The following is a 14,156-nucleotide window of genomic DNA, read 5'->3' as shown; positions in this document are numbered from 1 at the left end:
TGAGCGTCGCCATGAAAATTTTTACACCAATTTTACCACCAAACCAACCTTGGAATTTCGATATGCATGATTACAACCGACCTTGAGGGCTCATTTTGTGTAAATCAACCTATCGTTTGTATCGGCCTCGATCAACTGATTCTTTAGTGTTTTCGTATTAATACTTGATTAATGCGCCGTGAGAAAAAAACCTCACAGTACAACACAACCAACTAAAAATGTCTGTCTGTCTTGCTGTTACCAAGAGTATCGCTGTCTCCTCGTTAGGTATCTATGCTGGTATCGTAACCACCTCCACCGTGGTCTCGTATATAACTCCTCTGGATGTTATTACCAAACATTTGAGTCCCGTTATTTGTAAACTGGGTGAACTAGCTTCTGCTTTGGGTCTAGTTTCTTCCGGTTTCTTCGCTGCCAGTTATTTTGGTGCTCCAGAACAACTGAGACATCCCTACCTGCTATACGGAGCTCTGGTGGCTCCAGTGTCTGCTGCTTATCTATGGGCGATCTCTCGTTGTAACCACAAGTACTACAACAAGAGACATTGTGAACAGAAAAAAGCAGAGTCACCTCAGTTGAACGAATCCGTTGTCGATTTAGGTAGAGACGCACCAGCTGGTCACCCAGCGATTACAAACGATGGTGCCAAATGTCCATTTGGCAGTGCAGCTGCTAATAACGAGCCGGCCTCGAATGATGCCCACAGACCAGTTAACTGCCACCGCAAAATCGTATCCCACCTAACGCTAATCACTCTAGCCACTATCGCAGGGTTTGTCGCGTCGGTCGTCGGGGTCTACGGAGAAGGTCAGTTCGCCTAGAGTTGCACTAAGTAGACTATCTATTAATATTTATTACTCTTTATTTTCGGGTTTTCCCAAAATAGTATTTAAGATCCTCGAGGGCGTGCCTCCTATTATATGCTCCCTGCCCCACTTTCCCGATCGGGATTTTCATAAAGGCTCGAGGAAAAACGTAAGAGAACGATGACAGAGTGCTTGCATCACAATACCGGAGTGCTGCACTTGGTGCATGGAACCAATCAAGTTTCGTCACCATTACGATCGGTGATCGTTGCATGACTCAGATCATTTTGATGTGACAGATTTCGGTGCTTAATGTGAATAATTCGATGCATTAACAGGTTATAAAACTTGGAAGAGGTGAGAAGTTTGAGAGAAGATTTCTTAATGTGAAAGAGGGCAACGATGTACGTGGTAATCGAGCCGATTCAATCAGGCACTTTTAGCACAGTTTATAAAGCTTGGTGTGATAGACGTCAGCAACATGTGGCTTTGAAGATAATAACAAGACAGAATTATGGGAATGAGATAGAGATTATGCAGTTGCTTGGAAAAGAACATCCTGGGATTTGCTCGATGTTGGATTGGTACGAAGATGCCACGAACTATGTTCTGGTGCTGGAGTATTGTAAAGGTGGTGATCTGTACGATTTTATGGAATTTGCAAAGAGACAGGGTCTTCGAGGTAACCCACTAGACTTGTCTTCGATAATTTTGCAAATTTATTCCGCTATATCTTTTGCTCATTCATTGGGAATAGCTCATAGGGATATAAAACCAGAGAATATCCTACTAACAGAGAGTGGGGATGTGAAACTCGCCGATTGGGGTCATGCCACATACTCTAGGATTTCAAATGAAAGTAATGTTGGTACAGATGCGTACCGGGCTCCAGAGACTTTCACAGGTCATAATTACGATACTTTCGAAGCTGATTATTGGTCGTTTGGTATAACGATCCTGTACCTGGCGTTTGGTAAGTTGCCGTTCAAATGCATGAATGCCCATGATGGTTCAAAAATGGCGTACCCATTTTACTGCCCCGATTTTGCGAATTTTTTGATAGACCCACAACTCGCAATGTATCACTTGTACATCGTCCCACTGCTTCAATCGGTATACCCCACAGTACGCCCACTCGCGCTTCAACTACAACCTAATGATTTACTATATACAGGGAGAAACTCGTTGCAAACTTATGAGTTAATTCATCTGTGTCGATCTGTGGTAGAAAAACTTGTTAATATAAATGCGGAACAAAGAAACTTGGATGATTTTATTCATATGATGGTCAGGCCGAGCAATTCCAGCGCCGATGCTTTGCAGATGAAATCGAGTACTTATCTGGCACAGTTGTTTCGAATGATAAAAGTAGGTCAAAATTAACATGCCAATGCGCCTGTTTGTATTTTTTTGTCATAATCAATCATCTCCACATCTTCAAATGTATGTACCAGTATTCTAGAGTTATCGTCATTAAATTCAAATATGAAAATTCCTTTCACTGCACGATTTATCAGATTTTCTTGTACAAGAGACCCATCATCGCGAATCATTTCGCCAGAGAATTTCTTACCAGAAGGATGGAGAATGTAATCCACTATTGGTGGTGTAGAGTCGCTTAACAAATTCTGAGGTACAGAGGTGGTTTTACCACGAAGGTGTTTTATATTTTCCCCTGGCAAACAACTCTGCCATTTAATTACCAATTTATCACAGGGTGTAACACAATTATATCGATTATCCTCCTTGTCCCGTAATAGTGTGGTCGCAGATGTTATATGCAATTGACAGTTTTTTTTCAATATGAGTTTGTTGCTTATGAGTCTTATAGCATTCAGTGAGGCCTTGTACTTGGTCTTACCTTGTAACGCGGGGAAATACGGATGCGTAGTTGGAAGAAAACGTAGCCTTATATTCTCATCCAAATATCGATCTTCCAAGGATTTCTGTAACATATTTGGAACACCAACTTTCAATAAGTACTCCGAAATCTCACCTAAATTGGCATGTCTAATGCTAGACTGATATCTTATTGAGCCTCCGCCCTTGAAAAGTTTCGTAGAGGGGAGAATAAAAACAGGTTTGATTCTCATGGATTATTTACAGGTGCTCGAGCAGACAGTGGCTAGTAACGTACTCTACCTTGTGTGAGGAATCCGCCCTTTAGTAACTTTTTCGTTGCAATCAAGCGAGAGTTCATCAATAAACGCTAAGTGTTTGATGACAACTGACAGAGCTAAATTCGGACTACAAGGAGGAAATAGTTGCGACAGATTCTACATTCAATATAAACGAACGATACGGAGAATGTGGCCATGAAACACGAAAGCATTAACCTCTGGCCCAGGAGGAAAAGGGAATCACGATCTGTCCCAACGAATATACAGAAGAAATCGAGAGCCCGCAATCGATCAAGCCCAGAAGTATCGATACGATTATCGATGAGCCTCTTATAATTCAAACGTTGAGTGTGATTTTGGCTCCACGTTACCCAACCTCGAATCTTTTCGCTCTTAGTGAAAAAAAGAGTTTTGTCGGCTGGATCACCTTCAGAAGCCTCTTTTAAGTTGAAGAAATTAGCCAATTGAGCTTTCGTTTGCTTTGTTTTAACTGCTCGTTTGCTTTGAGCTGTATTGAATTACTGTTCTACAAAGAATTGGACCCAGAAAATCTCACTTTCCTATTGAACTATAGAAAGTCGATTGGCATTGAATATTCCATACTCATTACGATAACGCACCATAAAGTAAGTTATGGCTTCTCAATTCTTCCTCAAAACTTCCCAGGATATTGAGCTGTTCCAAGGATATCCAGATTTCACTCAATCGGCGACCAATTCGGATGGAAGTGGTATAACATCTTCGCTGCTTTCGCCATGTGGCAGATTTATGGCTTTTGCCACTAAAGAGTCCGTGAAAATCTTTTCTGGTGAGCTTCTGGAAAACTTGCTAATCTCTATCACCATTTCTGACGTTTACAATCTGCATTTCTCTCCTTCAGGTAACTATTTGAGTACTTGGGAAAGACCATCCGCTCACGATGACTCTCACCAAAATGTCAAAATATGGTATTTGAACCAAGATTTTATTAATCAAGCAGAAGAGCATAAGCCAGTTTTTGAATATCAGGCACGGACGCAGAATGGTTGGTCTTTACAATTTTCCAAATTGGACAACTTTGCCATCAAGCAATTCGGTAAGGAATTGAGAATAGTAAAATTGGATCAAACTGCTGATACTGAGAAAAGTTTTGATTTTGAACATCCATACGCCACTTTATCGCAATCTCAGGAATCTGAATTGCAGATGTTTTCTACTTTCTTAGTCTCTCCAGCAGAGCATCCAACAATTTGTACATTTACACCTGAAAAATCTGGTAAACCTGCTCATTTGACCATATGGCCAATAATCGAAGGTCAAATCACAAAGAAGATTGTGACCAAGTCATTTTTTAAGGCAGACTCGTGTCAATTACAATGGAATGCGTTGGGTAATGCAGTTCTATGTGTCGCCACAACAGATTTCGATTCTTCTAATAAATCATACTATGGTGAAAATACCCTATACCTGCTCTCTTTCCAAGGTGTGAATGGTTCTCTAGGTGGTAACTCTGTTAGAGTGCCTCTCTCCAAGGAAGGTCCTATCCACGACTTCACCTGGTCACCTACTTCGAGGCAATTTGGTGTCATATATGGTTACATGCCAGCAACGATAACTTTCTTCGACTTGAGAGGCAATGTGGTCCATTCGTTGACAGAACAAGCAAAGAACACCATGCTGTTTTCGCCAAGTGGTAGATATATCCTAATTGCTGGTTTTGGTAACTTGCAGGGATCTGTCCAGATCTTGGATCGTCACGACAAGTTTGCCTGTGTTTCGAAATTCGACGCAGCAAACACATCTGTCTGCATATGGTCCCCTGGTGGAGAGTTCATCATGACGGCCACTACATCTCCTCGTTTACGTGTGGACAACGGTGTCAAGATATGGCATGTGACAGGTAAGTTGGTATTTGTCAAAGAGTTTAAAGAATTACTTAAGATCGACTGGAGATCACCACCTAAGTTCAAGACTATCGGAAACACTCACATCATCAAGAACTGGGGGGAAACCTTGGACTCGAATGTTGCAATTGATCCAAAGCTGCAAAACCAATCTCAAATACAAATTCATTCCAGTGTAAAGGAGTACGAATTGAAAAATCCAAAGAGAAACGGAAGCAACGGCAGCGCACAAAGCAAGCCCGTTGGAGCATATAGACCACCCCATGCAAGGAGAGCCGGTGGAGATTCTAGAAGCGTTCCTGGTATGACGATAGTGAACGCCAAGTCTACACAAAGAAGTGTACCTGGCTTGGTTCCTGGTATGTCACCTCCACCAACATCGAAGACTGCTGCCAAGAACAAGAAGAAGAGAGCTAATAAGAAGAAAACTGAGGACGAGGAAAACAACGGAGAAGATTCTAGGTCTAGTACTCCAGCTGCTTCCGCGCCACCTACTGAGGACGCGTCCGTGGTCAAGGAAGTCGCCTCTCCTGAAGAAAAAAAGATAAGATCTCTTCTCAAAAAACTAAGAGCCATCGAGACATTGAAACAAAGACAGGCAAACGGTGATAAGCTAGAAGATACCCAAGTCTTGAAAATTCAAACTGAAGATAAAGTATTGAGTGAACTTAAATTTATGGGCTGGAAGGAAGAATCTTCCGAGAACTGATTCTCATTCTGAACTATTGTCTTGTCTATTTTCTGTGTATAGAATTTCATATATTACTGTCAGCAATTTATCTATTGACTACAAAAGCCCATTAGTATAGTTTTTTTCATAACCCATAATCCTAAATTTAGTAAATAATTAGATAGTGAGCGCAAACCGCCATTGAATGTGATTAAATGTCATTAAAGAGATGATTTTTTTGTGGGAGCAACAGAAATGTCCTCTTTCTGTACTGGTGGTTCGTCGCTGTCAAAGCTTATATCTGTGTTTGTCGCAGCATCGGAATACATCCTTGATATTTCAGTTCTCCAGAACCCATCATCTCCAAGTACCTCCTTCGATACAAGTTCGTAATGACCAATTCTTGGTAACAATTGAGCAGTTATCAAATAGTAAACACCACCGATCCCAAAGATACCCCAGGCGACAACACAGTGTGTCCAATACGGTAGATGTTCGTACACCGATTGGCCTCCAGTGGGTGGAACATAAGGTGCAATAACCAGATACACGTTCGCCAGCAAAAAGAAAGCTGTGATAATGTAACCAGCACTGATTGGTGGGTTCCATTCGAGTTCACCCTTTCTACGCTTCCAGTAAATGTAAAGCAAACCAGCGCTGACAAAACAATTGATAATGTTCATTGGATATGAGATCAAATTCAGAATGAAATTATAAGCATCGGAAGATGGTGGAGCAATGATAGTGACAACACAAACGATGTAATGTTGGAACAAGCCGACGAATGGAGAATCAAAAGGCCGTGAAGTTGCAAAGAATCTCGAGAAAGGCAAGATACCTTCACGGCCCAGTTGTTGAATAATTCTACCTTGAGAAAAGATGACGGAAAGAACGTTTCCCAAAGCACTTAAACCGACAAAAACAGCTGCAGCCTTCTTTGCATTCCCGCCAAAAGCGATGTCAAAGAAATCGGCCGCCAAGATCAGCTTCGAAGAGATCAACTTCTCCTTTGGTACAACTGCATAGTATGCAATGTTGACAAAGATGTAAATGATAGCAATCAAAATCAATGAGGTAGGTCCTGCAATTTTCAGAGTTCTAACGGGATTTTTAACTTCACCTAGAGCATAATTAACATTGGAATAACCGACAAATGACCAAATGACATTGTATAAAGCATTCACAACACCGTACGCCGTAGCTTGATCAGCACCTTCAAATGCATTGTGGAAATTATCAGTTTTGTAACCATTTTTCAAGCCTCCACCTAAAGCAACCCAGCCAGTAACCGAGATGAACAAGACAATACCGATCTTGAAAATTCCCAGAACATTTTGCAAATAAAGTCCAGCTTTCACATTGACACCATTAATTATAAATGCAAATGTCACTACTGCCACTGCAATACCACGTTGATTCCACTTGGTGATCTCTGCATCTGCTGCAGTTAAGAACATAACTGCAGTATTCACGGAGTTACCAGCTGCCCAACCTAGAAAAAAACATATGCAGCATACATCGAAGTGATCAAAAATTTTAGGCTTCCTGTACACATACTCCAAATAATTTTTTTCACCACCATTCTTAGGAATCGAGCTACCAAATTCCATATAAACGTACAATCCGGCCAACGAAATAATCGCACCGATAGCCCACATGATCAACGACAGCCCAATGGAATTACACAGTGTGTAAATAGTCGAAGAAGTCGCAAAAACACCTGTACCAAGCATTCTATTACAGATCAGACCAATACAAGAAAACAAACCCAGTCTTTTCTTTCCCTGGTCCCATTCAGTGACAAACTGATCCTTTGGCTCATCAGAAGTCCCATCATCTGACCTTGCCCTTTCATTCGTAACGGCATAATTGCCCTTATCGAAGATATTAAGCTGTGACAGAAAACTTCTACCTTTTCCCTCCGGCATAATACTATATTATTCTTACTGTGAGTAGAACAAGATTCATTGGAAGTAATTAGAAGTAGTAATTCAGGCTCTTATAAACCATTCAAATCAACTCGATTGAACTCCATGATGTAAAATGCACATGAAGCTGTGGCTTCCTTCAACTATGCAGTTTTTCAACTACAATTCGATTGTGGTGGCATCTTCCTGTGAACCATTTATATCAAATAAAAGCAGGTTTTTCCAGCGCCGTGCAATAGATTCCTTTTCTGGTGCGGCATCACCCAAAGCGCCCCAGACCCTGCGGCCTAAAAAGAAAATCGCCTTCCATAGCCCTCGAACGGCACCATGAATTACCTTTTTGGTACACAAAGGCACTAAGAGTTAATTTTGGTTACTTTTAGTTCATCTCAACGGCGCATGGTAGAACCTAAATTGTGTCCTATGATTGGCTCCAGAGCCCTCGGTAGCCAGTATGCAGCCTCGCCTTCAAAGGCCCAGCAGGATTTATCCTGGCGAAGGGCGTCCTTATCGTCAATCTTGGTGTTAAAGATGGCTATGCGGCCTCCGTTTTGCCTACAGCGCTCGACATAGCCCATTGCCGGCCATACCTTACCGCTAGTTCCGATAACTAGTACGAGGTCACTGTGACTGGTATTGTCTTTATTCCCCGCAGCGAAGAAAGTGTCAACCTTGTCCATCTGCAGTAAGGGTAGAGGTTCGCCGAACCATACTACGCCGGGGCGAAGAAGGCCCTCGTGACATTTGGGACAGTGCGGGAGGGTTTCTTCGTCGAGATGCGGGAGTGGATCGAAGTCTGAAGAGCTTAGACTTTCATCGTGTTCATGAGAAGTTGTGAGAATGGAACCGCTAGGTCCGGTTTTGGCACGCTTCGAGTCTTGTAATTCGGCTTTATAACGTCTTTTGACACCGGCGTCGCGAGGAGTATGTTCTCGTAGTTTAGCGGTGAGAAATAGATCTCTTGTGTTACTTCCTTTAAAAGTGCAAAAGAACGATGTGCATCGTAAATCGAACAGACTACCATGCAATTCGCACAACTTTTCTTCCGGTTGATCTGCGCGTCGATGTAACCCATCGACGTTTTGTGTAACAACAAGGGCATTCCGGTTTCTCTCAGACATCCTTCTCGAGAGTTCAGCTAGTGCGTAGTGTCCCCGGTTAGGTTTTGCCCTCATCGCGATGTACCTTCGATTCGAGTAGAAGAGCCATACAAGACCGGGGTTAGCCTGGAATGCTTCCGGTGTGGCAAGATCCAGCGATGTATAGCCTTTCCATGAACCTCTTTGTAACTGATATGTTGGTATACCAGAACTCTGGGATAATCCGGCTCCAACTATGCACAGCACGCGTTCGGCCTGCAACAAGTACCTTTGAAAAGAGCGCAACTGTTTCTCGTCCTCTTCTGAGTTAGACATCGCGCAAATTGGACCTAGTGAACATCTTAGAGACCCTTTAAAGTCTAACCACTTGAACTCTTGAAGCTAGTTTTTCAATTTACCCTGTCGGTTAGTCTAAGAGCGAAGCTTTCAGACAGAAAAATAAGCGATTTGACAACGAACAAGAGATTGATTAAGCATCAAAAGTTCTTACAGACTGAACCTCTCTTATCTTCAACTTTCTGAGAGGGTGATACTTTCAGTGGGAATATGGACGAAGAAACTAAACTGCTTCAAACCCGGTTGCGTGCGGAGTATGATGCGTTGTTCACTTTGAAAGAGGAAAACGGTTTGGAGATATATCCTATCTTTAACGTACTGCCAGTGAAGAAGGAATATCCTGATTATTATGCATTGATCAAGAATCCAGTTTCTTTGAATACTTTAAAGAAGCGTGTGCCACATTATACAGATGCTCAGAGCTTTGTTAACGATGTGGTGCAGATTCCTTGGAATGCCAAGACATATAATACTAAGGAATCGGCTATTTACCGGTATGCTGGAATCCTCGAAAAATACGTCAAGGACACTTTAGTACCTCATTTGAAACAGTTTTATCCCGAAGTGGAGTACCCTTACTTGGGTCCTTTGCCGGATGAGATCGAGGCTCATAAGAAGTTGCACCCAGGGGAACCATTCCCGATGCCCAAAAATACAGTAACGATCAAGCCAAGAAGGACTCGTGAGCGTGAGTCAAGTGTTGCTCCCGGTGAGGGTGAAGAAGATGACGATGATGAAGAATTCCACGCGGAAGAGGAGGACGATGAAGAATATACAGAGGGTAGAAAATTACCACAACTGAAATTAACTTTACACAGAGGTATGCACCAATCACACACGCCGCCCTCTCAACATAGATCTCATTCTACCACTCCTAAACCTTACGGGAGACATGTGCAACAAAGAACTCATATGAGACGTGGTAGACCTCCAGTGATTGATTTACCATACGTGCAGAGAATTAAGAACATCTTGAAGATGTTGAAGAAAGAAATTGATGATGATAATGAGCCCTTAACTACGACTTTTGAGAAATTGCCAGACGAAATTCGTGAGCATAGGTACTATACTGTCATTTCCAATCCAGTTTGTCTTGAAGATATTAGGAAAAGAGTCAAGACACGTAAATACAAGGATTTTCAGAGCTTTCAGAACGATTTTAACTTGATGCTAACAAATTATAGACTCTATCATCGTGCTGAGCCTCATTACATGAAGAGAGCTGCCATGTTGGAAAAGAAATTCAATATGCTGGCTAGGCACGAGCTGTCTAAGCCCGATAGAGATTATATGCCTGAGGGTGAACTTCGTTATCCATTGGATGAATTGGTACTGAAAGGCGTCAGCTATAAGATTGGTGATTGGGTTCTACTAGAGAACCCTAACGATGCAACAAAACCAACTGTCGCACAAATTTTCAGGCTGTGGAGTACTTCTGACGGGAGAAGATGGTTGAATGCTTGTTGGTATTTGAGGCCTGAGCAAACGGTCCACAGAGTCGATAGACTTTTCTACAAGAATGAAGTGGTAAAATCGGGCCAGTACAGAGATCATTTAGTCGAAGAAATTGTCGGCAAGTGTTACGTCATTCATTTTACCAGATTCCAACGTGGTGATCCCGATATTAAGTTGGAGGGTCCTCTATTCGTCTGTGAATTTCGTTACAATGAGAATGAAAAGGTCTTCAATAAAATTAGAACTTGGAAGGCATGTCTACCAGAAGAGATCCGTGATCAGGAAGAGGTGACTATCCCAGTGAATGGTAGGAAATTTTTGAAGTATCCATCACCTTTGAAACACCTATTGCCACCAAATGCTTCCTATAATGACCCAATCCCACAACCTACGGAGGCTGCCGTCAATGCCCCACCTTTGATTGGTGGTGTGTACATGAGACCAAAGCTTGAGCGTGACGATCTAGGGGAATACTCTACCTCAGACGACTGTCCACGTTACATTATTAGGCCAGGCGACCCACCCGAAGAAGGTAAGATTGATTTTGAGACCAGTACTATCATCACAAATTCAACTACCGCAACAGCACTGCCTAAGACCAGTCAGTCCAATTCCAGACTAACTTCATTGAAACACAACAGGTCAAATACGGCGCTCAACGCAATGCGGAATGGTTTGTATACTCCGCCCATTGGTAACGCAGCTGCCTTGGCCAATGCGGGGATGCAATCGCCCGGAAGTAGGCTCGGTACACCTAATGGCCTGGGTCAACAATTAACAGTGCAAGGTCTAAAACAACACCAGCTGAATAAACAACAACTACAGCTGCAACAACAACAGCAACACAAACGATCACAGGCATCTGGATACAACCTAACAACTATTGTAAACAATCTAGCAGCCCAAGCTTCGAAAACCAGTCTCGGCCATATCGCAATCGACTCACCAAGCGCATTCGTGCTACCGGTCACAATCACCAAGAATGTCGATGTTTTACAAAGGACTGACTACGATAGCCAAGTGAGAAGACTGGGCAAAGACCAAGTGCCCAGAAAAAAGCGCAACAAGGGCGAAGTGCTATGGTTCAGAGGACCAAGTGTAGTGATAGAAGAAAGACTCCTAAACTCGGGAGATAAGCACTTACAACCTCCATTAAATAGGTGGTTTGCCAAGAACGTCAACAAGAAACCAAAACTGGCATACGAAGAGATAGAAGAACCGGTGGAACCCAGTGAAGCAGATCAAGACGAGGATGACGACTCAGATGAATCAGAGTATGATATCAGTCTCGACCAAGAAGAAGAAGTCTTACCAGACTCGTTTCCACTCGGTCTTCGTCCCTCAGCTCGCTTCATGGCCTTCAAGCTGGCCGCACGTGAGGCTGCTCAAACGGAGTCAAGTTAACGAAAAATTAATCTTGATGAAAAATTAGGCCGAGATGACCAGGATATATGTATAAATTGTAAATGATTTAAGGTTTGTACGTTCAATTGTAATTGTTAACAAGTCTTGCTGAATAAAATTGGTCAAGAAGTAAATCTCGAACGACAATGTCTGAATTTGATAAATACACTACACCTCTATCTTCCCGTTATGCATCCAAAGAGATGTCTCAAGTGTTCTCTTTAAGAAACAGATTTTCTACTTGGAGAAAGTTATGGTTGAACTTGGCCATTGCTGAAAAGGAATTGGGTCTAGATGTCATTACTGATAAGGCAATCCAAGAAATGAGTGATCATCTAAAGATCACCGATGAGGAAATTGCGGCAGCATCTGCTCAAGAAGCGATTGTCAGGCACGATGTTATGGCCCATGTTCATACTTTTGGTGAGACTTGTCCAGATGCCGCTGGTATCATTCATTTGGGTGCTACTTCCTGTTTCGTTACCGACAATGCTGATTTAATCTTCCTAAGAGATGCGTACGACTTAATCATTCCTAAATTGGTCAACGTTATCAACAGATTGTCTGATTTTGCCTTGAAATACAAGGATTTGCCAGTTTTGGGTTGGACTCATTTCCAGCCTGCTCAATTGACCACCTTGGGTAAGAGGGTTACACTATGGATTCAAGAACTACTATGGGATTTGAGAAACTTTGTTAGAGCCAGAAACGATATTGGTTTACGTGGTGTCAAAGGTACCACTGGTACTCAAGCCTCATTCTTGGCGCTTTTCCACGGTGATCATGATAAAGTTGAAGCTCTAGACAAGAGAGTTACCGAGTTATTGGGTTTCGATACCGTTTACCCAGTCACCGGTCAAACTTACTCTAGAAAGATTGATATTGATGTTTTGTCTCCACTATCTTCTTTTGCTGCTACCGCTCACAAGATGGCTACTGATATTAGATTGCTTGCTAACCTAAAAGAGATGGAAGAACCATTTGAAAAATCTCAAATTGGTTCCTCCGCAATGGCGTACAAGAGAAACCCAATGCGTTGTGAACGTGTTTGTTCATTAGCTAGACACTTGGGCTCTTTGTTCAGTGACGCTGTGCAAACTGCCTCTGTCCAATGGTTCGAAAGAACTTTAGATGACTCTGCTATCAGAAGAATCTCGTTGCCAAGTGCATTTTTGACTGCTGATATTCTATTGTCCACTTTGCTAAATATCTCTTCTGGTTTGGTTGTCTATCCAAAGGTCATTGAGAGAAGAATCAAGAGTGAATTGCCTTTTATGGCAACCGAAAATGTTATTATGGCTATGGTGGAGAAGGGTGCTTCCAGACAAGAAGTTCATGAAAACATCAGAGTTCTTTCTCATCAAGCAGCCGCAGTCGTGAAAGAGGAAGGTGGTGACAACGATCTAATTGAACGTATCAAGAACGACAGCTTCTTTGCGCCAATTCACGCGCAATTGGACTCCTTGTTGGAACCATCCACATTTGTGGGTAGAGCTCCTCAACAAACTGAAAAGTTTGTTAACAACGACGTCAAGAGCGCTCTAGCTCCATTCAAAGAATTCATTAACGATACTGATGTTAAATTGAATGTGTAGATTATTATATATTATGCATTAATTGATTTGTTATTACCTTAGCCCTTGCGCATTACCTCGTTCAGTCATATATCTTGTAGCATGAGTTTAGAAGAAATGAGTTCCAGCGATGTATTCTCACGAATAGAAGATTGTCGCTGGCCAGATCTGACAGCCGTCGTGGTATCTTAATTTTGTTTCCCCTCAGATACGATCCTCCCATTAATCCAAAGGAACATTTTTCATTCTTCAGTGTAGTTTGCCTTTTAAGCTCTTGCTCGTGAGTTGACTGTATATATGAGATCATCTTGCCAAATCCGTTCGTGATGAAATTCCAGTTCTGGGATATTAGTTTCATCGACGATTCGTGATCTTTAGAATCAATCGTAAAGATCATGCAATACCTTCTCTCATTACCTCGAGCATTTTCGTCAGCCAGCTTGAATCCAATCACTAGATTCAACCCACGTAAGTCGTCATAAAATACCAGAGGAGTACCATCGTAAATCATGGTTTCTTCGGAGAAGCACCTCCTAATGATCAGCGTTAGCAACTGATACCGTATTGAAGAATACTGGGTAGATACATAGCATCTATCATCGATGTTACTTTTCATCGATCTTATCCCATCTTTCAAGCCACTTGGGAAGTACAAGGAGCAAGATTCACAGTAGGAGTCCGTTGGATAACTAGGAACCAACAGCTCATCGCCCGTTGAACCTGGAAAACCAGCCTGAGTTACTATCAACACCCTGGGACCATGTTTATCACAGAAATGTGCTAATGAAATGAGCATAGAAGCCATTTTTCAGGACTCTTTGCTGGCCTTCTAAGTCTGAAGTTTCCAAGAGTTATAGTACTCAATTTTCAACAATCCTTT

The 14,156-nt window shown here is 42.2% G+C and overlaps 9 protein-coding genes across 9 annotated transcripts; 5 read left to right on the top strand and 4 right to left on the bottom strand.

Annotated features, from left to right (window-relative positions):
* Positions 1-218: 218 nt before the first annotated feature.
* Positions 219-821, top strand: TDEL0E01830 (uncharacterized protein; the record flags this gene model as incomplete). Its single annotated transcript, XM_003681589.1, has 1 exon — positions 219-821. The coding sequence occupies one exon, from the start codon at positions 219-221 to the stop codon at positions 819-821; it is 603 nt and encodes a 200-aa protein (XP_003681637.1).
* Positions 822-1,208: 387 nt separating this feature from the next.
* Positions 1,209-2,189, top strand: FMP48 (protein kinase FMP48; the record flags this gene model as incomplete). Its single annotated transcript, XM_003681588.1, has 1 exon — positions 1,209-2,189. The coding sequence occupies one exon, from the start codon at positions 1,209-1,211 to the stop codon at positions 2,187-2,189; it is 981 nt and encodes a 326-aa protein (XP_003681636.1).
* MCO32 (Mco32p) lies at positions 2,186-2,899 on the bottom strand (the record flags this gene model as incomplete). Its single annotated transcript, XM_003681587.1, has 1 exon — positions 2,186-2,899. One exon carries the CDS (start codon positions 2,897-2,899, stop codon positions 2,186-2,188), a length of 714 nt encoding a protein of 237 aa, XP_003681635.1.
* A 660-nt stretch (positions 2,900-3,559) lies between these two features.
* Positions 3,560-5,518, top strand: TDEL0E01800 (translation initiation factor 2A; the record flags this gene model as incomplete). The annotated part of the gene is made up of 1 exon (XM_003681586.1): positions 3,560-5,518. One exon carries the CDS (start codon positions 3,560-3,562, stop codon positions 5,516-5,518), a length of 1,959 nt encoding a protein of 652 aa, XP_003681634.1.
* A 182-nt stretch (positions 5,519-5,700) lies between these two features.
* MUP1 (Mup1p) lies at positions 5,701-7,407 on the bottom strand (the record flags this gene model as incomplete). The annotated part of the gene is made up of 1 exon (XM_003681585.1): positions 5,701-7,407. One exon carries the CDS (start codon positions 7,405-7,407, stop codon positions 5,701-5,703), a length of 1,707 nt encoding a protein of 568 aa, XP_003681633.1.
* Positions 7,408-7,796: 389 nt separating this feature from the next.
* Positions 7,797-8,822, bottom strand: TDEL0E01780 (uncharacterized protein; the record flags this gene model as incomplete). Its single annotated transcript, XM_003681584.1, has 1 exon — positions 7,797-8,822. One exon carries the CDS (start codon positions 8,820-8,822, stop codon positions 7,797-7,799), a length of 1,026 nt encoding a protein of 341 aa, XP_003681632.1.
* Positions 8,823-9,053: 231 nt separating this feature from the next.
* RSC2 (Rsc2p) lies at positions 9,054-11,702 on the top strand (the record flags this gene model as incomplete). Its single annotated transcript, XM_003681583.1, has 1 exon — positions 9,054-11,702. One exon carries the CDS (start codon positions 9,054-9,056, stop codon positions 11,700-11,702), a length of 2,649 nt encoding a protein of 882 aa, XP_003681631.1.
* A 146-nt stretch (positions 11,703-11,848) lies between these two features.
* On the top strand, positions 11,849-13,297 carry ADE13 (adenylosuccinase ADE13; the record flags this gene model as incomplete). The annotated part of the gene is made up of 1 exon (XM_003681582.1): positions 11,849-13,297. The coding sequence occupies one exon, from the start codon at positions 11,849-11,851 to the stop codon at positions 13,295-13,297; it is 1,449 nt and encodes a 482-aa protein (XP_003681630.1).
* A 61-nt stretch (positions 13,298-13,358) lies between these two features.
* LST7 (Lst7p) lies at positions 13,359-14,081 on the bottom strand (the record flags this gene model as incomplete). Its single annotated transcript, XM_003681581.1, has 1 exon — positions 13,359-14,081. The coding sequence occupies one exon, from the start codon at positions 14,079-14,081 to the stop codon at positions 13,359-13,361; it is 723 nt and encodes a 240-aa protein (XP_003681629.1).
* Positions 14,082-14,156: the final 75 nt, after the last annotated feature.

The sequence above is a fragment of the Torulaspora delbrueckii genome, chromosome 5 (genome assembly GCF_000243375.1).
Source record: "Torulaspora delbrueckii CBS 1146 chromosome 5, complete genome".
Lineage (NCBI taxonomy): Eukaryota > Fungi > Ascomycota > Saccharomycetes > Saccharomycetales > Saccharomycetaceae > Torulaspora > Torulaspora delbrueckii.
This window is presented reverse-complemented; position numbering and strand designations above follow the sequence as displayed.